Genomic DNA, 26,134 nt, shown 5'->3' on the forward strand with positions numbered 1-26,134 from the left:
ATTACTAGAAGACACATAATTCAATACATGGCACTGTAACTCATCTCTTCTCTGGCTAAATATCCCCAGTTCCTTTGACTGATTTTTACATGGCATGAATTGGAGGCCCTTCACCATAATAGTTGCCTTCTTCTGCAGACTTTCTGACTTATCAACGTCCTTTTAAAAATGTAGCATCTAGAACTGAGAATAATACTCCAAATGTGGTCTGACTGGGGAGAGGACTACCTCATACCATAATCCTAGATGCCAAGTCTTTCTCATGGTGGTGTAAGATTGAACTAAATTTCTTAGCTCCAATATCATAGCATCTGCAGCCTACTAAAAGTCCCAGAATAAACTGCTTTCCAGCTATGCTTCCCACATCTAGTACTTGTGAAGTTGATTTTTTAAACCTAAGCATAAGACTTTACATTTATATCTATTTAATTTTGTTGGACTTGATTTGTCCCAATGTTCTATAGAGCCTGTCTAAATGTTTCAAAATCCTAACTCAGTCATATGATCGTTAAGCTGTCCTTTCTAGCTTTGGGAGATGTATAAATGTGTTAAGTATGCCATTTGGTTTGTATCTCTGATAAATAATGCTAAACAGAAAAAGGACAATCGTAGAAGTCATTAACAAGGGGAACTGTTCTAAAAACAGTAACGCTTTCAGGAAGGTCCAAGAAATTAAGAGTTTCTTCAATGTGATTGCTGGGCCCAGTCATAGACTAGCTCCTGTAAGGTATGAGGGCAGGCCAGAAGTGTATCATCAATCTAAAAGTTCCAGTTCTGCAATTTAACCAGGGACATTCTCCATGCACTCACAGGGCCCGCTAAAGCCTTGGAAAAACAAAGAAACCACTTTTTCATAGCGCTGGGCAGGGCAAGAAGAAGTGGGCACACTGGCAAGAGGGGTCAAAAGAACTCAAGCCAAGATCACTGCAAATTTCCATACCTGCATTTTCTTTTCCTGCTCATTTTCACCAATTATCCCAGCACCAGTTACACTGTCACTTCCATCAATAGACACCTAGAAATAAAGGAAAGAAAATAGGTGTTTTTTAATTAAGAAAACAAAGCAGGGGCAGCTAGGTGGCACAGTGGGTACAGTTCCGGCCTTGGAGTCAGGAGGACCTGAGTTCAAATGCGGCCTCAGACACTTGACACTTACTAACTGTGTGACCCTGGGCAAGTCATTTAACCCCAATTGCGTCACCAAAAAGAAAACAAGGCAACTTCTAAGATGCACATTTTGTGGGTCCTATGTTTCATAATCCATAACAGGGTTCAAATCATATTATCTCAATTAAGCAAGTATTTACTGAGTTCCTACTACATGTAAGGCCCTGTTCTGGGAGGTATGTGAAACCCCAAGATAAAATAAAATAGTCCCTGACCTTACAAAGCTTATGGAACAGGCATAAATGAACACAATATAAAGTATTAAAATATAATATAAAATGCCCAAGAGGAAGAAAGCACCATGGAGGGAAGAAAAGGGAAAAATCACTTCAGTACAGAGGCATCAAGGAAGGCCAAACTGGAGTCCTGCAAGGATTTTAAGTTTCCCCTCTGTGTATCCCTATCTGCTTACCCTCTTTCTAATCATTCTCATACTCACTTATTTTATTTAGTCACTACGAATGATGTCCCTTGGACATTGATTTTTAATTTAAATAGTTAAATATAATAAATACTTATTAAATATCTATGGTGTGCAGAGCCCTATATTCTGGAGAGCAACAAAGCTGAGATTATACATGGTCATATGCTCATGGGGCAGAGATCCTAAAGTCCCACAAGTGTTGAAAATCAGAGCTAGAATCTGAACCCAGATTCTCAGGATCTAAATCCAGTGCCTTTTTGGTCCTTAGGGAGTTTACTGTCTAGTAGAGAGGGAAAAAAAATACTGACAAAACTAGCCTGCCTAATCACAGTAAGTGAATGAAAGAGTTACAAAATGGAGGTAAGCAGATGATAGAGAAGTTACAAATTGGAGTACTATTTGAAACCTGAAGGGGCATCTGGGAAATTTTTCTTGAGGTAGTGATTTGGATTTTAAAGAATGAATAGGAATTCATTGGATGAAGGTGGTGAAGGAGGGTTTTCCAGGTACAGGGTACAGTGTGAACCCAGTATGTCTGGAGACTTGTTTGGATAACACATAAGAGTGTGGAGAGGAGGGTGAGGCGAGATAAAGCTGGAATGGGAGCACAGACATGGTTTGTGGAGGCAGGTTCTTATTTAGAAAACAAAACAAAATAAAAAACCCTGAAAAGGGGAGACAGCAAGTTTTCCTAACCTACTAGTCTTGGCATAGATCACATCTCCCATATCTGGCTTGTATAAAACCTGAGAGCAGCCTATAAATCTGTGTTAATTTTCAGTATAAGCTCTTATTTTTTTTTCTTCTCAAAGAATTTCATTTTAGGGGCGCAGGGGTTACTCAGAGGTGCTAATAATAATGTGATGAAGTTGACAGCCACCACATTTCAAACCAATCCCATACCTTTGCAGCATACTGTTCCAAAGCACTTATGGTATCAGGGTCAATGGTGGCGTCCCCTGTGTGCAGGCCCGCCACGGTACCATCTGACTGAATAGCCAAGATGGTATCCGATTGGGGAACTTGTACAGTGTGGTGAATATAGGCAGTGGTGCCGTCCTCCAACTGGACAGCCTGTAGTGCACTCTGGTCATAACTGTCTGAGATACAAGGTTAAAATACTGTTAGAAGAGATGACAAGAATCTGGCAAACAATAAATGATAACCACTGCATCTTAGAGAAACATAAGACAGTGATGGAACGTGAACACGCAGATCACAATAACATGGAGAGGACCTAGCTTTTACTACTAAAAGAATACACACACACACACACACACACACACACACACACACACACACACACAATCTGTTGACCTTTCTACCTGTAATCAAGCAAATCTTACTAACATTATTTAATTTATGCACAGGCATAAATAATTTCAGCTATTCCTTTGGGTTACACAATACCTAAGTGACCTTCCAGAATTATGTTTTATAACTGAATTTATTTCAAATGAAGGGAGAACACTATAAAAGTGGCAAAGATAGAGGAAAAAATGATGATAAAGTGGAAAAATCAAGTTATTTCTCAAATCACAATTTCTATCTTTAAAAAGGTATGTGGTAACTTTAATTCCGAACCATTCATTAATTCATTCAACAAGCAAGGAGGTAAGGGACTCCCCGTACCCTGCCCCAGTCAGGCCATATATGGAACATTATGCTCAGGTACTGGGAACCACAGTTTTGGGAGGACACTGATAACCTGGAGAGTGTCCAAGGCAAGCAGCACGGTGAAAGGCCTCCACTCTATGTCATATAAAAAGTGGATGAAAAACCCGGGAAAGACTCAGGGACAGGATAACTGTCCTCGAGTATTTGAAAGGTTTTTATGTGCAAGTGGGATCAGGCTTGTTCTCCTGGGCTCCAGAGTCCAGAAAGAGGACAATGGGAGGAATATACATACAGACAAATTTAGGCTTGATATTAAAAAAAAATTCTTACCAATTAGAGCTACCCAAAAGTCAAAGTGTTCTGCCTGAAGAGGTGTTTGGGTTCCCCTCTTTGGATATCTTCAAACAAAAGGTGGACGACCTTATGGAGTACGTTGCAGTAGGGATTGTTTTTCAGGTATGAGAATTAAATGGCCATAAGGCTCTTATAACTCTGCAATCCTGTTTGGTGAGTACCTACTATGTGTATAGCACTGGCTTAAGTGTTTTGGAGTACATAATGATGAGCCCATCGTGTTCTCATGTTGCTTACAGTCTAATACAGAGTCCCTGCCGAACACAATTATTATACAAACTAGAACATCACCAGATTGTAAGCTACTTGATGGCAGGAGCTAGAACGTTTTTCTCTTTTGTGTTGCCAGTACTAAGCAGGTGCCCTTCGCATTGTAAGTAATTAATGAACATTTCTTAAGTTTAATTGACAAACAAATGCTTTAAAAGCCATATCAATGCCGAAATAACCCTGCCAAGGCACAGGCCTGCCATGTTCTCTTATGCTCAAAAGCCTCCCTCAAAACCTCCCACTGTGCCTCTAGGATAAAGAGCACACTCCTTAGGTTGGCTTTCACAATCTCCAGATGACCTTTGCTACACTCTGAAGGCAGACTACCAGCTCTTCTCCGAGCTCAGTGTTTGTCTCCTCCCATCTCTTCTAGGAGCTCGCCTTTGGCGGCGCTATAGAGTGCCTGGAAGGTCCTTCCTTACCAACGACCTTTGGAACTCTTAGCTTTCTTCAAAACTTAACTTAGGTGCCCCAAACTATGGGAAGCATTCCTGAGCCCCCCAGTTGTTATTGTTCTCCTTCTCTTCAAATTCTCTTCTATTTGCTACTGTTCCCCAGTAGAATATAAGTTTCTTGGGGGCAGGAGCCAAGTTTTTGGTTGGAGATGAGAATCCCCACATTTAATTATTTATAAAGATAAAACACAAACTCCTTATTCTGAGCCACCAACATCTAGTGCCAACCTGTTTTTTCAGACTTATTTCACATTCAGCCTCTGCTTGAACACTTCTAGGGATCCTGAGCTCATCAGCCCATTCCACTGCAGGAAAGCTCTGATTGTTAAAAAAAGTTCTTCCTTACACAGAATGGAAACCCGCCCCTTTCTAAGGCCCATTCCCTGAAGCTGCACACAATGAGCTGGCCTCCTTCAATACAACAGCCCTTCAAATTATTCACTCAAATACTAAGTCTATCCCAAGTTTCCCCTTCTCCTTTAGTTGTATCCCCCACATGTTCCAAAAACTATTTTACCTTTGGAGGTATGATGAATAAAAGCCGTGGTTCCATCTTCCAACTGAACTGCCTGTCCATCTTCTAAACGCAAACTGTCCCCTGCTCCAGAAGAAATATTTAAAGTTAGATTTCAATTTTCCCATTCTGATAATCTTCTTGAGAAAAGAATCCCACCCAGCAATAGCACTTCTAGGGCTATATCCCAAAGAGATCACACAAATGGGAAAAGAACCTACATGTACAAAAATATTCATAGCAGCTCTTTTTGTGGTGGCAAAGAATTGGAAATTGAGAGAATGCCCATCAACTGGGGAATAGCTGAGCAAGCTGTGGTATATGAATGTGATGGAATACTATTGTGCTATAAGAAATGATGAACAGGCTGACTTCAGAAAAAACTGGAAAGACTTGTATGGTCTGATGCTGAGTGAAGTGAGAAGAACCAAGAGAACGTTGTACACAGTAACAGCCACGTTGCATGATGACTAATATTGATAAACTTAACCCTTCCTGGCAATACAAGGATCTAAGACAAGGATCCCCAGAGGCCCTGTGATGGAAAATGCTATCCACACCCAAAGAAAGAACTATGGAAGCCGAATCGCTAATTTTTTTCTCTTCTGTTGAGTTTTGTTTCCTCTTTCTGATGGTTCTTCCTATTGGTTTTAATTTCTACTTACAACATCACTAATGTGAAAATATGTTTAATATGAATGTAAATGTATAGCCTATATCAGATTGTGCGCCATCTTGGGGAGGGTGGTGGGGAGGAAGGGGGAGAAAAATTTTAAACTCAAAAGCATATGGAAATGATTATTGATAAATCAAAATAAATTAATTAAAAAAAAAAACGGAAAAGAATCCCACTGGGGCATTAAAAACCTGAACAAATAACACACTCTACTTGCAAGCCCTTTCATATTTAAATTATGTTAGTAAATGTCAGGGTGAATTAATTAAAGCAAATTGGCATCATGACATAATTACACAAAAGCCATCCACCCAATGGTAGGGGCTAAGTCATGGAAACCCTCCGAAACAGACAAATATCTAAGCCTTTATTCTGGACAAAACGTGTTTAGAACAGCTATTCACTTTCTCTCCAGAGCCAGGAAGTGCCATCTATTTTGTTCAACCAGCAATGAGGGAGGTCCCAATCTGGGATTGCCCAATGGGCGTGGTATTCACACCTACTCCTTTTGTTAACAATAAGGACAGGGTGACCTTGGCTCATGCAGGCACGGCAGGAGAGAGCCTAGAAGAGTAATCTGACCATCAGGAGAGTCCCATGATTGTTTTTTAAACACTTACTACCCTTAGGTATGGGAAGATGTTGGACATAGGCAGCAGAACCATCCTCTAGTTGAATGACCTGGCCATCCATGAGTTTTCCATCTGAAACACAAGATTCAGATACCAATAAACAAATGCACACTAAACTTATATGGCCATACACTAGCTATTCTTCTCCCCAGTTCTGAGGCAGTCCACAATACATTTGGTGGGGGTGCAGAATGAGAGACTGGGGGACACGGCCACAGCAGTAATCTGCTTTGCTAGACTATGCTGTCTGTTGTTTTTGTTTGTTTTCTGTTCAGTGGGTGTGGCTATGTGGGGGGAATACGTGGGAAGGAGAGAAAAGGATTTTTGTTCATTGAAATACATGAAATTTTAAAGAAGTGATGAAGCTTGTGGAAAGGCAGAAAGGACCAAGCTTCTCCTCTACTGATTCACTTCTTCTCCAATCTGTGGCTCCATGAGGCCTTCAGAGGCAGGAACCACTACACTTGTGAGCAGCCCCTGGGCTGGAAGAAGCCAGTCCCCAGTGACCCTGCTGGGGCTATCGGAACACTATCGACCCACAGGTAACAAGCTGAAGAAGCTTCCCTCCATGGATAGAGGATCTGAGAGGGGCTGGGCTCTCACTATCTGGGAGGCACAAAATAGACAGCGCCTTTAGTCTCCAGGACCATAAAAAAATTAAAGTACATACTTTTATGCTCAAGTTTGCCTGTCATATTTTTAGGGATAATCTTTAAAAAAAAATCCTACAATCTGAGATATGTGAGAGATACCCAGGGCTTTGAGGGTAGGAAGGGACCTGAGAGATTACCCTGCCTTACCCTCCATAAATGTCTAGCTGGCAAAGAGTTCCTGAAATCTGGTTTTGTGATATCCCAGCATGTCTTCAAGTTGTAACAACATTTCTCAAAACAAAATTTATTTTTAATCCACTTCAGTTTAAAACATAAGCATATGCCATGCAGTACCACTGGGGAGCAAGAGATGTGTGCATGAAAATATTAATAACAACATCAATGACAACAATAAAAGCTAATGTTTATATAATAATTTAAGATTTGTTTAGTACTTTACATATTATTACATTTGATCTGCAAAAAAAAAATCACCCTTTGTGGTAGGTGGTGTTATTGTATACATTTTCCAGATGTGGAAGCTGAGGCAGACAGAAGGTGAGTGACTTGTCCAGGGTCACAAAGCTAGTTCAGCACTCTCGCCGCTGGGCTCTCTAGCTGCCTCTGAGAAACCAAGCTCCCACCAAAAGGGCAATGAAACCACGAGAGCAGCAGCACTCCCTGACAGAGGCCAACCAGCAGTGGTGGTTACTCAGCCACAGAGGCTGTCCCTACCTTTGGGATTGTGCTGGATGTAAGCTGTGGAGCCATCTGCCAGGGTCACTGCTTGCAAGCTGACACCTTCCATGTTTTCCAGATTGTCCCCATCTATGAAAAACAACATCCATGTCAAAGTGCTTGCCATCTTAAAAAGGGGTGAGGGAGAGAATTTAGAACTCAATAATTATAAAAAATGAATGTGAAAAATTAGTTTTTACATGTAATTGAGAAAAAATTTAACCCCCCCCACAATTCTTTAAAAAAATAAACAAACCCCCAAAATATCCAGTCATTTCATTTTGGAGAACAGGAAAACTAGGTCTACAGATCTCACCAAGGACACAAAAACTAAATGGACCAGGCCCAGGCTGTTGAGCTCAATTCAATGTCTGATTACAGTGGGCAGAGCTCCAGGAAGATTCCTGGGATGTTCCTGTCTGGAACCACGGAAAATCACTTTAAAAGGCTTAAGTTTGCTCTGAAACTTGAGGATCCACCGAGTTGTACACCTCTGGGTAAATAATGACAGCTCTCACGTAAGGACCGACCAGAAATTACACTCTGCAATCTTCATCCACTTAAAAAAGTATCTCTCAACAGTCAGGGGAGAGCTCCCCTAAACAACCTGCAATGCTGCATGGACATGACTTAAAACACTCTAACAATCGGGGGCCTCGTAGAACGCACTGCAACTTGGAGGTGCTGAGGACTAGGTGTATAACATTTTAAACAACTAATTCAGAATAAGTATTGGAGTAAGTATTCAGAATCTTCCTTCCCTCCCCCCCCAAAAAAACCCCAACTATATCTGGCAATGTGTTCAGTTCTCCATATTCTTATTCTATGCTTTGCTGATCAAACTGCAAATCCCTTTGCTCTAGGTCTACGTTTCTGGCCGTGTTATTGAACTGCTTTAGATGTTAAATAGTGAGCTTACTCACCTGCCACAGTTACTGCCTCTGTCAGGCAAAGAGTGACATGCTGAGCCTCCATTCCCCCTCCAGGAAACTCAGTCATTCCCTGAGAATCTCGATTTATCTGGGCTAATAACATGGTTTACCCTGAAATAAAAACAGAATCACCTGAGAAACAAAAGGAGAGTACACGAGAGGAAAGTATATACACTAACACGTCTTTCCTCCAGATTTATAAAACTGTCAAGGAAAGTCTAAGAAGATTCTTACCTCACTCACAATTTTGCTTAATATGCAAAGCTAAGTGGATGAGCCCCAAATCCCAAGTCATGTTCTTTTGGAGCATTCAAACAAAACCCAGTGATCTTGTAAATAAAATTCTAAACACAATAGTTTACAGAGATTTTCATCATCCCTTTCACACTCACTAGGTTAGCAAGCCAGGGCTAAGTCTTCAGAATCCTCTTCTATAGGATGACTTGGAGAGATCCCAAGAATTATCCCCCCAAATCTTCCTCGCCAGCCTGCTCCTATGCCTGGATTCACCCTGGTAGAATCAGTCATTCCTATGCACTTAAGAGAATTAAAGAATCCCCCAAAAGCTTCCCTGGTCTTTGGTCAAACAGACGGTGCTCCCTTGGCTTAGAGGATTGGCGCACCTGGCTAACTTAGGGTCTGAGGAGAGGCAGAGCTGCTGGGCCTGGCCACCTTTTCCACTCTTCCTTACCACTACTGCAGCTCCAGAACTGGAGAAGAAACTTGGAAGGGATCATGGTAAATAACAATTACAATAACAATGATGTTGAACATAATGGTCAAAAACAGAATTTCTCCTCTAAACTTCCCAAGTCTCATATTTCCATTAATGGCACCCGCCCCGCCTAGGTGACCAGTCTGGTCTGAAACCCTGGCTCATCTTGAACCCTTCTCTCCTTTTCCAGAACCTGTTGGGTCCGCCTCCATGATGCCTTTCCCAATCATCAAGTCTCTTTCTGTTCCAATCCACCCATCACAGAGTGTGCCCATGGGCTCTAGTGGTTTCTGTCACCTCCAGAGTCAAATAGAAACTCCTCTGTTTAGCATTCAAACCTCTTCATCAACTGGTCCCAATTCACATGTCCAGGGTTATTACTTACACCCCCTTTCATGAATTCTCCAGTTCGACCAAACTGGCTTTCCTATTCTTCCTCACAGATGACACTCCATCTCCCACCTTTTCGTTGGCTGTCTACTCTTCACCCTTGGAATGAACTCCCTCCCTCACCTCCACCACTTAAAACCAGTTTTCTTCCAAGTTCACCTCAAGTTCCACTGTCTACATGAAGCCTTCCTAAACCTCCCTCCTCCAACTTCTAGTACCTCCCCTCCCCATATACGTTGGCTTGTATTTATTTTGTACATACTTATTAAACACTGTCTTCACGATGCAATAAAAACTTTCTGTGAACAGGGATGGTTTCATTTTTGTTTCTGCATCCATAGTATCTAACAGTACTTGGTACTGAACAGGCATCTAATAATGCTTATTGTTGGATTGTAGGAAATAAGAGGAACTCAAAGAAATATGAGAAGACCTGTATGTGAGGTCTCTATGACCCGACAATCCCATTAGCTAATGTGGAGTGAAGTAAGCCAGAAGGATAACATAGTGAGTACAAAAATATAAATGGAAAAACAAAACTAAACTAAACTCTAAGTAATTGTAATAACCTCATTTAATCTCAAAGGACAGATAATGAATCACACCTTCCTCCTCTCAGGAGAAAGGAGGGGAACTATGGGGACAGAATGCTGACTGCCTTCACTCAAATGTGGCTATTCTGCTGGTTGGTTTTGCTTTAACTATTTTTCTTTGTTACTGGAAAAGTTCCATGACAGTGAAGAGGAGGCCTGTGTCTTAACTTATTTATTTAATACAGTAAAAAAAAAAAAAAGAGTATTTACCAAGTACAAGCTACTTATTTTATTTTTTTGGCTTTTTTTTAGGTAATTGGGGTTAAGTGACTTGCCCAGGGTCACACAGCTAGAACATGTCAAGTGTTTGGTCTGAGGCTGAATTTGAACTCAGGTCCTCCTGACTTCAAGGCCGGTGTTCTATCCACTGCACAATCTAGCTGCCCCGAAGCTACTTATTTTAATAAGATTGTTGTTTTTCAGTAGTTTCAGTTGTGTCTGATTCTCTAGACAAAGATACTGGAGAGTTTTGCCATTTCCTTCTCCAGCTCATTTTGCATATGTGGAAACTGAGGCAAATAGGGTTAAGTGACTTGCCCAGGGTCACACAGCTAATCACACACACAGTTTTTTTCTGCAAATAAAGTGTCTGAGGATAGATTTGAACTTAGGTCTTCCTGATTCCAGACTGGACACTTGATGCATCGTGCCACCTAGTTGACCCTTTTAATAAAATTAAAAACTGTTAAACATTCTTTTTATGGTAAAGGGAAGGAAAAAAAAAATAAAGGAAAGGAAAGGGAATACAGTTCCCACAATCAAAATGCCTTTCTCCCATCTATTCTGCTCAAACTCTACCTGTCTTTCAAGACTCATCTCAGATGCTTCTTTTAAGCATCCTTTTCCCTGCTGGCATCCTTCCTCACTCCAAGCCAAAAGTGAACTTTTCCTCTTCTGAACAGTACTTTGAACCAATCCTTTGAAATTACTCCATTTTACCTTGTTTTCATCTATCTATTTATCTATTCATCCACCCATCCATCCATCTCCAGATCCACCCCTCCCCACCACCCTGTGGGACTGAGCCTGATCAGACAACCTTAGTGCCAGCCTGCACCCTCGCCCACATACCCCTCATGCCCCACATTCATTAGTTGCCGACTCTTGTGGTTTCTTTATCCAGAACATCTCAAGTGGGAGCCCCTTTCCCTCCACTCACTCAGGTGCTCCTCTGGTACAAGCCCTTGTTACCTTACACCTGGGAGTAGTGCAATTGCCTTCTGGTTGGTCTCTTGCCTCAAGTCTCCCCCCGACTCCAGTCCATCCTCCACAAAGCTGCCAAAGTTCTGACCATGGCATTCTCATCCTCAGTGAACTCCAGAGGCTCATTATTTCAAGAATTAAATGTAAACTCTATTTGGCATTTAAAGCTCTTTACAATGTGGCCCATTCCTATCTTTCCAGGCTTCTTACGTGTTACTGTCCTCCAAAGCCCAGCCATACTGACCTACTTATTGTTCCTCACACACTATGCCTCATCTCCCATCTCTGTACCTTTGCCCTGGCTGTACCTCATGCCTGGAATGCCCTCTCTTCTCACAGAATCCCTGGTGTTCAAGACTCAAATCAAACCCCACCTTCTTCAGGAAAGCTTTTCCAAGTCTCCCCAGGTGCTAGTGCCTTCCAGCTAAGGTTTTTTCCTATCTATTCTACAAATATCTTGAAGTTCTTCTTCCCGTACTTATCTCCCCCTTGGAATGTAAGCTCCTTGAGGGCAAAGACTATTTATGCTTTTCTTCCTCCCCTCCCTCCAGCTTTAGCCTGGTATCTGGCAGGGCTTAATAAATTGCAGTAATTGAGTCAAGTAAGCCAGAAGGATAACATAGTAAGTACAACAATATAAATGGAAAAACAAAACTAAATTAAATAAATAAAATTAAATAAATTAATTAAATAAAATAAATTAATTGACCGATTGGAGGATTTCAAATTTAGATGAAATGGATCTCAGAGGTCATCTCTCTGACCTTGTCACAGACTATCTAAGTAAGGCTCAGGCAAGTTTAAGTCACTCACCCACCAGAACTTGGCAAGAAATAGGGAGCAGAGCCAAGACTGAAAAGCAGAGGGGTAGCTAGGTGGTGCAGTGGATAGAACACTGGCCCTGAAGTCAGGAGGACCTGAGCTCAAATCCGGCCTCAGACCAAACACTTGACACTTAGCACACTGTGCGACTGCGGGCAAGTCACTTAACCCCAACTACCTTAAAAAAAAAAAAAAAAAAAGGCAAGTCCTTCCACAGCAAAGTACTAGGCCTCAGCAAATGTTTGTTGAATGAACGACTAAGTAAAAACAAGCTAAAATGGAAATATTGTGCAACTGTTTATGTCTTGTCAGCCACAAGACCTCAACTGTTTGTATGACTGTCCTATCTAGTATGAAACCTCAACAAGCATACATTCTCCGATTTAAGCTCTCTCCCAACAAATGTCGGGGAAAATGAAAGGCAGGGAGGAGACATCTGGTGACTTCCAGTAATTTTCCTCTTCTTGAGGGGCTTTGTGTTCACTTTTGTAGGAAAAGCGGCAGAAGTGAGATGAAGACAAAAATAAGGTGGAGGTATTTACTAGCAAGTACATTTCTACTTAAACCTTTATTTTAGAGCAAATCTAAGCAATGAGTTATAGAAAATAAATTGCTCATTTGCAGTGAGATTTGATGCATTTCAATTTTAAATATATTTTGAGTATTTTAAGGGACATATACCCCACAAAAAAAAGTATCTGTGGTAGCCATTTGGTGGCCAGGATGGCTGCTAGGGCCCAATCCCAAATAGACTTTTTTTTTTTTGTTTGTTTTTTTAGGCAACTGGGGTTAAGTGACTTGCCCAGGGTCACACAGCTAGTAAATGTCAAGTGTTTGGTCTGAGTCTAGATTTGAACTCAGGTCCTCCTGACTTCAGGGTCAGTGCTCTATCTACTGTGCCACCTAGCTGCCCCATCAAATGACTAGACTTTTAAGAATATTGTTTATAACACTGGTTTTAAAATCAATTTCAAATTCATTTGCAGTTATTTTCAGCAAATTGTCCTAAAACTACTAGCCTGCAATCACACCAATGGAGTATTTGGTTTATATCCCTAGTAACTGAACCATAGCAAAAATGGTAACGGTTTTAATTTAATAGATGAAACATCTCTCTCCAACCACAGCTCAATATTAAGCTACACTGTTATCAAAGTATTGTCTGGACTGGCATGAAGACTGATGAGAAAAGTCAAGAGAACAATGACTCCTTCATGAAGTTAGTTTGGTTTGGTTTGTACCAGAGAATTTATGGTTCAGACCAACAACTCAATTCAAGCGAACTAGGAAACAGACTGTTCCTAAAACAGAATAATAGAAAATAAAAATGGAAGGATTTCTGCTTTTAAACGTTATTAGGAATATAAAATCATCATAGACACACATGACTAGAAATGAACGTCCTGTAGTCTGAGGACATGGCTAAGGACTGCGCCTTACCCCTGAAGCAGAAACATAACTAAGGTCGATATGGAGGAATTCCCTATGGAGAATTTATGCAAAGACGGAAGAAAATCATACAGGATGAAAGAGCAAGGATAAAAGTTTTGATCTGTGCTCCTGGAGGTAGGGGGATCATGCATCTAAGTATCTAATTGATGAAAACACTATTTCGGAGAAAGTGATCATTTTTATTTGGTCTGTGTTGGTTTACGAAGAGAGACTTATTATGGCCTACTGTTAATCCAATACTGCCAGTGTAGATTCCTAGCAGAGTCCTACTCATTTTCACTGTGATTGGTTCACTGAGATAATTTTTAAATTATTGTTATAAAACCCGGATCCTCTCACTTCTCCCTGATGATTGACACGTCTGTGGAAAGGCCATTCTTGGTTGAAGATCCCATGTAGTACTGACATGGCAAACCACTTGCATTCAGTTACAAAGCACCTACTTGAACCAAACAACAGAAAGGCATGAAAAAATCTTTCTTAATCCCTCATAAACCAATGGAAAACTATTGACTCCCAGGCTCTGAGGACCGCCCCTGGAAGGAGGGTGGGCTGCCCCATGTTGCTACTAGAGTATTTCTACAGGCCTCCCTTGTCTCCTATCCTCAGGTGTCCTTCAGCAGAGCTGGCCTGGGCCTCTGTCATCACTGCCAGGCTCCGCCTCCAGCAGGTGTTACTCCCAAGCCTAAGCAGCTCAGGCTCCAGCCTGCAGGAGGGGTAGAGCTAGAGCAGCCAGGCTAGGGATATGGGCAGAGGAGCATTCCAATCTGGGGCCTTTTTCAAGCAGACCCAGAAGGGCCCCACAGACAGTGAGCTTGCCTGAAGAACTTCACCCCTCTGCCAGGAGGGAGAGTCTCTAGCCCTTACTCCAGTCTGAGTCAGGGGGAAGGACTTTCATGATTTCCCTGCCTCCCTCTGAGAACTCATGCTGTGGTTTTCTGAGGCTTGGGATAAACACACACGATCCTCTTCATTTGTCTGCCATAAAAAATTATTTTGAAGTTCTGATAAACCTCATGAAGGTGATAAAACACCGCCAGTTAAGCATGACTAACAAATCCTCAGCTAGCATCCCGGCCATTCCAACAGCGCCTTTGGCCCCCTTACAGTATTATTCTGTTACAATATGTTACATATATTAATAGCTTATGTCTATAAATAGACTGACCACTTACAAAGTGCCTTCCTCCTAACAGCCCTGTCAATATTCATATCCTTTTTTCAGAGGGGAATCCAGAGCAATACCCAAAGATCACTCATCTCATTAGCAGCAAAGCCAGAGCCTGAAGGAAGGTCTTCCTTTGGATGAAAAGTCTCTCCATGCCACTACTCTGCCACCTCATCTAGGGCATCCTCTCAAACAGGAATCACAACTGGCTAACATCTCATCTTGGGTCATTCTTGTGCATGTCCTCTCTCTTTCTTAACTCATAAAATTAGAAAAATATTGAGGGGTCATGTGCAGATCCACGACACCAGGTAGGCTTAACAACTTTTTAAACAACAATTTAAAAATGTTAACAATCATATTTTAATTCTATAACAGTTCTATTAAAATTTTTTCATTTCATTTTTTTCAGTGAACAAAAATCTGTTTTCTCTCTCTCATTTCCAACCCACTCCCCAGCTGAAAAAGAAAAAAAAAAAAAAAAGAAAAAAGAAGTACCCGAGCCTTTGTAACAAATACACATTGCTGAGCAAAACAAATTTCTGCATCAGTCACAGCCCCAAAAAACTATGTCTCATTCTGTAGCCTGAGTGCATCACTTGTAGGTGCAGAGATGGGTGAAATGCTTCATCATTGGTCCTCTGGCATCTTGGCTATCCACCTCACACAGTCGAGAGCCAGAGTGCATCTTTCCACAACCTGTTAGTTACTCACTTCAATGTTTTACAGCTTGTACTACTGGCAAATCCTCTCTTCTATTTAACTTAATCGTGATAATTTAATTGCGAGTACAGCACTGCAGATGTTTTTCCTTACACAGGAACTGAGGAATCAGTTTCTTAATACGGTGAAACAAGGACAAGGATAAATTCATTTATTTGGGAGCAACTGCTGATCCCATGACAGCGTTAGGAAAAATCTTTAAGTACATTTAAATATATGCAGGTACACAGTGGAAGTTCTTCCATCACACTGATGAAATTTAACTCAAAGGAGCAAAGGAGAATACATTAGCAGAAGTAGTAGAAAGTTTCCATAGACTTTACTAGATTCTGACACCAGAGAATAAGTTGTAGGAAAAGAACCATGTATCTAATTTTCAGGTAGACAGCATGTTTATTTATTTATCTGGGGTGGGGCCCTTTAACTGGAGAATGAAATATTAGAACCAGAAGGTTGTGTAAGATTCTAGGACCCTTCAGAAATGGGACGCTTGACGCAAGCTGGCAGTTAGAAATGGGAAGCTGAAATCTGCTGCCTGGGAATGGCAGTTGGGACCTGAAAGACAGCCTGGGAGGAGAAGTGGCGGGAGGAGCTGACACCTGGGGACTGAGCTCCGAGCTCCCATCAGGGGAACAATTTTGGATCAAGGAGCTTAAAGACAACTGCTGATGGGTGAGAAAGGAATATCCTGGACCACAAGGCAAGAGAAGAAACCCTGGGCTTTGAAGGCAAAATTCTATAATGAGCAAGTTGGTGAGTATATGTCAAAAACCAGAATTAGGAAAAATGAGGAGGACAAGAGAGGAGAGTGAAGGTAAGTAATGTGCTCTGGCTTTCTTTCATTGAGATGAGGAGGAAGAGGATGGTCACATCAATTTAAATGTGCACTATTTCACGTCTTAATGAAAATTCAAAGCTTAGGTGTTACTTTCTCCAAAAGGCATTTCATGTTATATGTTAATTTTTTTTTTTTAATTATCACCCTTGTCATCCATGATACTCTCCAGCTCCGATGAATGTTCCCACTGGGCTTCGTGCTTTGGGAACAGTGCTACTGTACTCTGTCTCAGGGGCCAACCCTGGGCACACTGACAATGGAAGGAACAGAGGAGAGGGTCTTCTCCCCAGCACTTTACACATAGCTCCTAGTATCCAATAGTTAAGATACTTCATTCTCCTCAAAGCAGTATTCACACAGGACCTTAAACAGGGAGGTTCGTGTGCTAAGATACTTGAAGTCTAAGATATTTTAAAATGTTGGGTGTGGTGGAACATGCCAGTAAATCCCGGCTACCTGGGAGGCTGAAGGGATGGATTTCTTGAGCTCTGAAGTTCTAAGCTGTAGCAGGCTATGCTGATCAGATACCTACAATAACCCCATCACTAAAATGGGTGGGTGGGTGGGTGGGTGGAGAGCACAGCAGGCTAGCTCCAAAGCTCAAAGGAGTTGATAAAATGTAAATGATAAAATGACCCATTGCCCAAAAAAGAAGGGAGGTAAGGAGGAAGAATAGGAATTTCTAAATGAAAGGTAGATAATGGTAGATAACTACACCTGACAACGTGGTAATTGGTCTTTTTTTTTTTAAACATAAAATGTGTATTAATGACTCACATTTCCACAATTCTTTAATAATTACGATGTGCGCTTCCTCAGGACAACCCTGTGAGCTAGGTAATACTTATTATTACTATTATTCCTATTTTGTAGATGAGGTAACTAGCTCTCTCCCTTCCAGACTTAGCTCAAGTGCCACGTCAAGGTCCCTCTAAAATCGTCTCTTCCACAGGAAGCCTGTCCCAATCCCTCTAGGTGCCTTTTACTTCTCCTCTGGTGATTCTTTCCCATGTATAGTGCTTTTCTGTACATACTTGCTTGCATGCTGTTTCCCCCATTAGATCGTGAGCTCCTTGAGGGCAGAGGTGACTGTCTTTTGACTTTCTTGGCACTCAGCACAGTGCTTCCAACAGAGTAGGTGCTTAAATAAAGCTAGTGACTGAGTGACCACCTCCCTTCCTGAACCCACTCTCCCAACTACCCTACTGCTTACTTGGTATGTACTTCTCTATGTAGAACATCAAGTTCCTTAAAGGCAGAGACAAGACTAAAACACATTCCCCCTCCCCCCCAAACTCTACCCTCTTGATCTTTTTGTCAGTGTCTGGCACATACTACCATATATGGGAGCTCATCTCAACTGAGCTATGTGACAGCTTAAATCACCACATAACTCCTTATAGTTAACCAATCAATCTATAAGCACTTAGTAAGCACCTATGGGCCAGGTGCTGGGGATACAAGTACTAAGAAAGAAACAACCCCTGCTCACGAAGAGCTTACATTCTAATGGAGGTGACAAGTATATACAAAAATACATGCAACATAAATATATAGTGAATATAATATATACAAAGTAGTTAAACATAAGGTAGTTTGGGAGGGAAAACAATAGCAGTTGGGAATCAGGGAAGTCTTCATGCATAAGATGAGCTGCATCTTAAAGGTTAAGAGCGGTGCTCTTGGAGGTGAAGGTAAGGAAGAAGTACATTCGAGGCATGGTGTTTGGCTAGGAGATGGAGTGCTATGAGTGAAAGGCACAGAGAAAGTCAGATTTGGCGGAATGGCAGAGAGGGAGTAATGCCTAGAAAGGTAAGCTGGGGACAGTTTGTATGGGGCTCTAAAAGCTGAATGAAGGAGTTTATATTTGATCCCAGATGCAACAGGAACCCACTAGAGTCGGATGAATAGGGAAACTGCATGGTTAGATCTGTACATAAGGAAAATTACTTTGGCATAGGATGGACAATCCTACTCCTCACTGATCCTCTATCCCACTCACCTAGGTAGATATTTCAAACCTTCTCTTAAGACTCCCCTGCTTGCTGACTTTGCTGAAGACTTTATCACATCCTTTACAGAAAAAACTGAAGCCATATTCACCAAAAGCTCCATCTTCTCTCCACTGACTTCAACCTTCACTATCCCTTCATTCCTGTTTCTGATGACAAGGTTGATCTTCTGCTTGCCAAAGCCAACCCCTTTATGTGTCCCCTTGATCTCTTCCTCTCTAGTAGATTGCACCCATCTTCATTCATTCCTTCATTCTCTAATTCAGTTTTTTCCCCTGCCTACTGGCTCCTTTCCTACCACTTATAAATATGCTCTTGTATCGCCCATTCTTAATTATCTTTCTTGATCCTATCATGCCTAACAGCTATTAGTCCTATACCTTGTCCTCCCTTCTCAGCTAAACTCTTTGCTTGAAAAGTCTCCACTTTTCAATCAGTGTTGCCCTTCCCTCTCCTCTCACTCTTTTAACCCTCACAACCTTGCTTCCAACTTCATCCTTCAACTGAAACTGTGCTGTCCAAAGTTGCCAACAATCTCTTACTTGTCAAATCTTATGGCCTCCTCTTTATCTTCATTCTTCTTGATCTCTCTGTAGCATATAACAATACTGACCACTTTCTCTTCCTGGACATTCTCTCCTCTCGGTTTTCATTGACTTTACTCTTTCCTTGATTCTCCTGCCACTTGTCTAATTGCTCTTTCCCAGTGTCTTCCATCCATGCCACACCCACTAACCATTGGTGCCTCCAAAGTCTTTGCCCTAAGCCCTTTTTTTCTCTCTAGTTCTCTCTATTCACTAGATAATCTCATCAGCTCCGATGGGTTCAATTATCAATCATCTCTAAGCAGATGATTCTCTGGTATTTATATCCAGCCTTAGTCTCTCTTCTGAGTGCCAGTCCCATATCACCAAATGACTTTTGGACATTTTGAAATGGATATCCCACAGGCATCTCAAACTCAACAAGTCTAAAACACATTCCTCCCCCCCCCCAACACCCTACCCTCTTTTGAACTAGTCTATTACTGTTGAGAAGACCCCATTCTTTCAGTCACGCAGGTTGGCAGCCTCAATTACTCTTGATCACTCCACAAATCCAATCAGCTGACAAATCTTATAGTTCTTTCTCTACATTTCTCTCCTAAGTTCCTTTCTCTACACTTGTACATACAACTGCCACCCTAGTTTAGGTTGCACCACTTCTCACCCATACTACACTTCTACAATGGCTTTCTAATTGTCTCCAGTCCCTCCTTTCTCCAATCCATCCTCCACTGCCAAAGGCAATGGCCTAACCATCAAGTCATCCCTTCCCATCTCAATAGACACCAGTGGCTCCCTACTACTTCCAGGATCAAATATAAAGTCCTTCTTTTGGGGGCACTCAAAACTTCTTTGTCATCTTACCTTCTGTTCCCCTACATGTACTCTACAATTCAGTCACATGGGTCTACTTGCTATTCTTGCACAGCACATTCCATCTCTGATATCCATGTCTTTGCATGGACTATTCCCTATGTCTGGAATGCTCACCCTCCTAACCTCTGATTTTTAGAATCTCTGCCCTCCTTGGAGGCTTGACTGAAATGCCATCTGCTCCGCAGAGCTTTTCCGGGTCTTCCCAATAGTGCCACCCCCTCAAGGTTACCTATAAATTTAGCCTATGTACTTTGCAAACCTTAAAGTGCTATATAAACGCTTATTATAATTATTTACTCTATACTAATCTTGTATGTTCTGATGTATAAATGTTGTCTTCTCTGTTAAAATATAAACTCGACAGTAAGAACTGTTTGTTTTTTCTTCCTATCCCCAAAACTTAGCATGGTGCCTGGCTCTTAATAAAAGCTTATTGATTGATTCAGATCAAAAGAAAAACTATAACCAGGACGCCTTGGATGGGGAATGAAGTGATTTGCCCAAGGTTGTACAGAGGCAGATCATCTGACTTCAGTCAATGCTCTTTCCCCTGTACATACTGCCTCCCAATGTACAAACCTAAAGAAAATAAAGCCAAAATGGGGAGTATGGCCTGGGACCATAAGGCAGGGTAGATGGACCTAGGTGAGGACAAAGGGCATTTTTAGAAGACAACAGAGATATGGAATGACAGGGAATTATGATCAACAGGGGAATTTCAGAATTCAGCATCACCAAAGTAACACAACTTGTGGTAATGAGATCCAAAGTACGACCATCCCTGTCTGTGGGTATCTGAGGTAGAATGAAAATGAATAGGTTATGGGAGTCAGCTGCTAATTAACTGGGCAGCCAGTTGTTCAGGAGACCATCAACCTCAATACTGGGGGGTTTTGGAATGGAGATGAAGACTGTACTGAATTCCTTTACGGATCAATCCTAAGACCAACTTCAGAACTGGAAAGGACCACAGAGTTTATCCAGTCCAACCAACTCATTTCTTAGATAAGGAAACTGAGTCCCAATGAGGGTAAACTTATAAAGGTATTAACTTCCCAAAATAACCTCAGGAATGACAGTGAACCTCAAAAGCAGAGGATTTTGAGTGACAGCAGCAGAGGAAGGGGTGCAGTGACATTAAGAGTAAAGCTCCTCCTCCTCCTGATCCAGTGTGAGGCCCACTGTTACTACAGAAGGTGACCCAAGGCTACAATATCTCCTAGAGTAAGTCAAGTGAATGCAAGACGAAGGAAGCACGAGAGGATCAGATCTAGGGTGAAAGGAAGTTTGTAACAGATGAGAAAGCAAAATGGAAGGGAAGACAGGGACTAAGGCAGAACAGTGATTAAGTGGATGGAGAATGAGAGAGAAGTACCTGGTAGCAGAATGGAATTTATATCTCATGACAGCAAAAAACCACTGAATAGCTAAGACTAATAGATGAGATGAATATAAAATCTGCTAGCCATGCGATGACAATTAGCAGTTGACTACATCCTCCAGGGTCCTATGGCAATAGTTAAGGTCTTCTTACAAATATTAGAGTAGTGATGTCTGAGGCACTGTTTTCTTTAATAATAGCAAAGGAAGGCTCTACAGCAGATTAGGGTCCAAAGACAAATGGAGTAGCCTACTGCCACCCATCACGGCACTCAAGGGTAATGAAGGTACTCCCTCCACATCCCTCCACAGATGGCAGCAGACTCCAGGGGAGGAGGGTTCCAAATCCAATCCCTAGAGGGGTCGAAGCTGAAGCTTTCCCTGAGAAGGGAAAGAGGAAATGCTGGAATAGGAGCCTTGAAGTCATCAGCAGACCCCTTCTCCTGGGGTGCTGCAAGTTTACTAGGAGTCAATAACTGATGGTCAAAAATGCTAATGAGATAATTGGGCTTTACTAAGAGGCAGGTTCCAGATCTAGGGAGGTGAGAGTCCCAGTTGGACTACATCTGTATTTTTGTGCTTGATTATAGCCATCCCACTTTAGGAAAGTCATCGACAAGATGGATAGCATCGGGAGGATGGCTATTATGAGAGGGCCTGGACAACGTCATACAAAAAACAGTTAAAGGCCCTGGCAGTAGTTAACCTGGAGAAGTGAAACCACAGAAAGGACATAACAACAATCATTAATTATATGAAGAACTGCCACAAGGAAAAGGGATGAGATTTTTCCACTTGGCCCCAAAGGATAAGACTGAGCAAAGGGCAAAAAGGTTGCAGAGAAAGATCTAGGCTAAATCTCCCCCCCCCCCCCCGAAAAAAAAAATTTGTACCAATTTGAGCTATCAAAAGTGGAATGGGCTATCTTAGGAGGCAGTTGGTAGCCCCTTCACTTGCGATCTTCAAGAGCAGGCCAAATGTCCACTTTCAGGGGGATGTTGTAGAGGAAAAGTTAGGTTCACATTGTAGTAGATGGCTTCTCAAGCCTCCTGTAACCCTGAATCTATAAACTGGTCCCTGAGCTAGGGATTCCATTACAGACGTGTAAAAAAAAAAATGACTTCATTAAAATGCTTCTCCTTTAATTTTAGCCTTACTGTTCCAACAAGAATTTTTAAAAAACAGGTTGTTATTAAATAATATATTTCTCAGCACATTTCCTTGGGTCTTTTCAATCAACATGGAACACAAAGATAATGTAATCCAACCTTATTTTTTTACAGGCAAAACAGTAGAGAATGGAAATAACTGTCCAAAAGTCCCAGCAACGTAGTAGCAGAGCTTGGATGAGAATCATGAGCTCCCCAACTCCTCAGTCCAGGGACTTCTCATTCTATTAAGGCAAATGCCTTCAAGACTGTGGCCCATACATGGGCATCAGGTCTTTGAGTTTTGGGGAAGAAGTAATCTAGCACATGCTGCCCTTCAATAAGATCACAACCCAAGTCACAGATGTGTGGAGCTGAAATGGCCTTTTTCTGGTCATCCAAACCAAGCCCATCACTGTCCAGAAGAGAAAATGAATGCCTTTATCTGCTTGCTTGTAAAACTCACCAAGTTAGTACTCTCAAAAATAGCTTGGCCACAGAATGCCCATCCTGCTGACACAAAAACCTTTCTATGGCTCACATTAAATTCTGCTCAATTCAAGAAACACTAAGCATGGTGGAGAGATGGCCTGGATCAAGATGCTGGGAAGAGTTGGGTCCAAGTCTTGCCTCTTGACACACAGGAGACATGTGGTTTCACCTCAGTGCCCAGGCAACTCTGTAGGACTAGAAGCTGTGGAACAAATGCTGATCTTCATTGGTGATGGGAGTTTTCTCACCGAAAGTCGTCTATACCAGTGAAGTCACAGGTGTAGACTTGGACAGGTTCCTGTCTCACTGGAGAAGCAGCACGGTATGGTAGGCAGAGAGAGCAGACCCAAATGCAAGTTCTACTACATGACCCTGGACAAGTCACTTGACTTCTCTGTGCTGTAGACCAGAGGTGTCACACTTGCCACACTTGCCCCTTCCCCCCAGGCACCAGCAAAACTAAGGAGTGTGCCCTCAAATCACATTAAAAAGTAATTAGGAAATTTTTAGCAAATTCAACAAAATTAGCAAAAATCAACAAAAATACAAAACAACATAATGTTGATTTGTAGTTTTCTAAGTTAATGTGGCCAGCAAATTCCTGTTTTATTTGAGTTTGACCCTACTGCTCTAGATCACTCTCTATAAGTTGCAGGGAAGGTAGAAATAGATTCTCTATACATTGAATCCATGGATACTATCCCCAGAACATATACAGCACTGGCATTGTGCTATATATAGGGAAATCAAGAAAAAAAAACCAAGATAATTTCTATCCTCAAAGAGCTTACATTTTATTGGAAATAGGAAATTTGTAGGGTACTCTTCAATGTACATAAAACTATAAAAACAAATACAATGAAGAAATACCACTGGAACAAGAGTTGGTAGCGACACTGTGAAGTCACCTTTACAAGAAAAAGCCAAATCAATGTTATTTGATCAGGTAGCCTCCACCCTCCCATCATCTCCAAATGCTGTTTTTACATCCGCAACACTTTGGATGAATGGATTGGATCTGGACAGGGTCTAGTCTCTGATATCACTAACTAGCTATGCTGTCTCTGGCAAGACAATAATTTTTCTAGGCCCCAGGTTATTTAAAACTTGGAGGGTATTGGACTAGATGATTACTAAAACTTTCCAACTTTTGTAATTTCAAAGTTTTCTTGATCCTCTGATGTCCCATGTTATACCCTCAAGATTACTAAATTCTTTCATCTCTTTAGAATAAAAATCAGAACCTCCCTCTCCTGTTTTGGTTTTTCCTTCATTAAATAAAGCATACTCCTGGCTAACAGTTTACTTGTTACAAGAACAGTTTACTTGTTTACAAGAAAACACTTTGTTTTCTTGTACCACTGGGTTTCCTAACCCGCCTCCCTGGTTCTAGTTCTCCACTCTTCCGTTCTTATCAAAGATGAATGATTCCCATTCTTCCCACATAGTAGATGTTTATCTGATTAACACAGTTTTAAACACCCCTTTCCCCAGCCCAAAAAGAGCCAAGAGCACTGGCGAAACAAAGGGAGAGGGAAAAAAAAAACCAAAAACCACTCCCAATCCTCATTTACAAATCAAAAAACCACACACACTCCTACCCTCCTTTACATTTTACTTAGGGAGTTTTATATACACAGATGAATAGGTCGATGCAAAAAACATACATAATAAAAATAAATTGGAGGTAATTGGAGAATCAGTAAAGTCCTTTTAAAAGATACAGTATTGGAGCCAAGTCCAAAATTTTTAGTAGGCTTGCAACTGAAATCTGTCAGTCCTGCCCCTTACCTTGCTCTTTACTGTTTTTCTGTTTCAATCACAGTTAACCTTTCCTATTCTCCCAGCTTAGTATAACGTTTCTCCTTTACATTTTTTTGTCACAACCCTGCTCACAATCTAATCCCTGGATCAATGTCAACTCTTTAGCCATTTTTTTTCTGTATCATTTTGCACTCTCTTATATAACGATTTTCCTTATGTGCATGTACTATCCCTTTAACTAGAACATAAGCTTATCCAGAGCCAGTTCCTATCTTTGAATCCCTCAGCATCTAACACATACTAGGTACCCAATACAAGTATTAAATTATCACTACATAATATAAAATATCTCACATTTAAAGTTTTATAGAGGCTGCCGCGGTGTGGTGGATTTGAAGATGGAAGACTTGAGTCGAGTCCCACTTGATTAATTACTAGCTTCGACCTCTGGTCAATTCTAACCACTTGAGTCTATCCACATCTGTAAAACTGGGATAGGCTTGGTACTACCCGTCTCACAGGGTTGTAGTAAGGATCAAAAGGTATAATGTAAGATGCAAGGCGGTTTACGTTGACTAGTATAATCCACATTTATAGTTCTCATTAGATCCTCACCTCAACCAAAAGGTAGGAACACATGGATATTAACCATTCCCAAAAAAACTCACATCGTTTTCCTTGCAAACCCTGAGGCAGGGAGTCCAAATAACATTAAGCCCATCTTAAAGATGAGAATACAGAGAAAGTAGTAAATTGCCCACAAAAAAACAGCTAAAAGAGAACCTGAACCAAAGCATCCTGACTTGAATTCCAGCCCTGTGGTATATACACTATGCTTCTGGAAAAACCTTCTGATGAGAATCTAAAAGGTGAGAGTGGTTAATGGCTGACCCCAAATCACACAGCTGATAGGGTGCCGAGCCGGAATAAGGGACCTCATCGCCTGACTCCTATTCCCACGTGTATTGATTTTTCAAAATGTTCTCACTTTGACGATCTCGACTGTGTTAAAACATCGAGACCATCTCCAGACTTCAAACTCGAATGCCGAGCACACAAAAAGAAAAGCTTATTTTAAAATGTAACAAAGTATTCCAAACTTAAGAACAAAAACGTAAACTTCAAATTACTCGACATTTGAGAAAACGAGTCTCGGCAGCATCGGAGCAGGGGTAAAGTTTTAAGACAACCCTCGTGTCCCATCTTCCTTCCAAATGTTCCTTTTGTTCAGGAATAAAAGCGAGCTCGGCGGAGGCCGGCTCTCGACCCCTGGCTCAGGACGGTCACAGCAAAGTTGGCAAACGCTATTTGGGCAGAGCCCAGCGAGGGGCGGCAGGGCGCCCCGAGCACCCGGCCCGGCTCCCGGGGCCAGAGAACCGCGGGCCCGGCGGCTGACGCCTCCGGGACACCCGCCCGGTGTCGCTCCCCGTAAGGACGGTGATTATCAACAGCCCCACGGGGCGCGCGCAGAGCGACTGCGGACAGCGGCTAAGCCCCCCCACCCACCGGGGGGCCCGGGCCCCGGAGCCGGCAGGCCCGGGATCACGGCCCGCATGGGCAGCCGCCGCGGGCGGGAAGCGCGGCCCAAAGGCCTCGGGGCGGCGTTCGGGCTCCCGCGGCGGCTGCGGCTCCGCGGCTCCG

General features: G+C 41.9%; 1 protein-coding gene and 1 long non-coding RNA gene across 5 annotated transcripts in view; one reads left to right on the forward strand and one right to left on the reverse strand.

Annotated features, from left to right (window-relative positions):
• Positions 1 to 26,134, reverse strand: part of ZNF143 (zinc finger protein 143) — a 49,590-nt gene that overhangs the window by 23,025 nt on the left and 431 nt on the right. The window contains exons 1-7 of one of the 4 annotated variants that reach the window (XM_027852572.1): positions 24,848 to 25,816; positions 8,364 to 8,483; positions 7,438 to 7,530; positions 6,098 to 6,181; positions 4,805 to 4,888; positions 2,495 to 2,691; positions 941 to 1,015 (exon numbers count right to left, since the gene is read on the reverse strand). In XM_027852572.1, coding sequence (XP_027708373.1) covers positions 941 to 1,015; positions 2,495 to 2,691; positions 4,805 to 4,888; positions 6,098 to 6,181; positions 7,438 to 7,530; positions 8,364 to 8,475 — 645 coding nt within the window. In that variant the 5' untranslated portion in view covers positions 8,476 to 8,483; positions 24,848 to 25,816. Of the gene's footprint in view, positions 1 to 940; positions 1,016 to 2,494; positions 2,692 to 4,804; positions 4,889 to 6,097; positions 6,182 to 7,437; positions 7,531 to 8,363; positions 8,484 to 24,847; positions 25,817 to 26,134 lie in introns of those variants that run through there. The other 3 variants (XM_027852574.1, XM_027852573.1, XM_027852571.1) reach the window with 3 other exon arrangements.
• On the forward strand, positions 15,930 to 23,977 carry LOC114036165. Its single transcript, XR_003568305.1, has 2 exons — positions 15,930 to 16,191; positions 22,373 to 23,977. It is a non-coding gene; the product is annotated as an uncharacterized LOC114036165 (long non-coding RNA).

The sequence above is a fragment of the Vombatus ursinus genome, unplaced genomic scaffold (genome assembly GCF_900497805.2).
Source record: "Vombatus ursinus unplaced genomic scaffold, bare-nosed wombat genome assembly UNPS02009770.1, whole genome shotgun sequence".
Lineage (NCBI taxonomy): Eukaryota > Metazoa > Chordata > Mammalia > Diprotodontia > Vombatidae > Vombatus > Vombatus ursinus.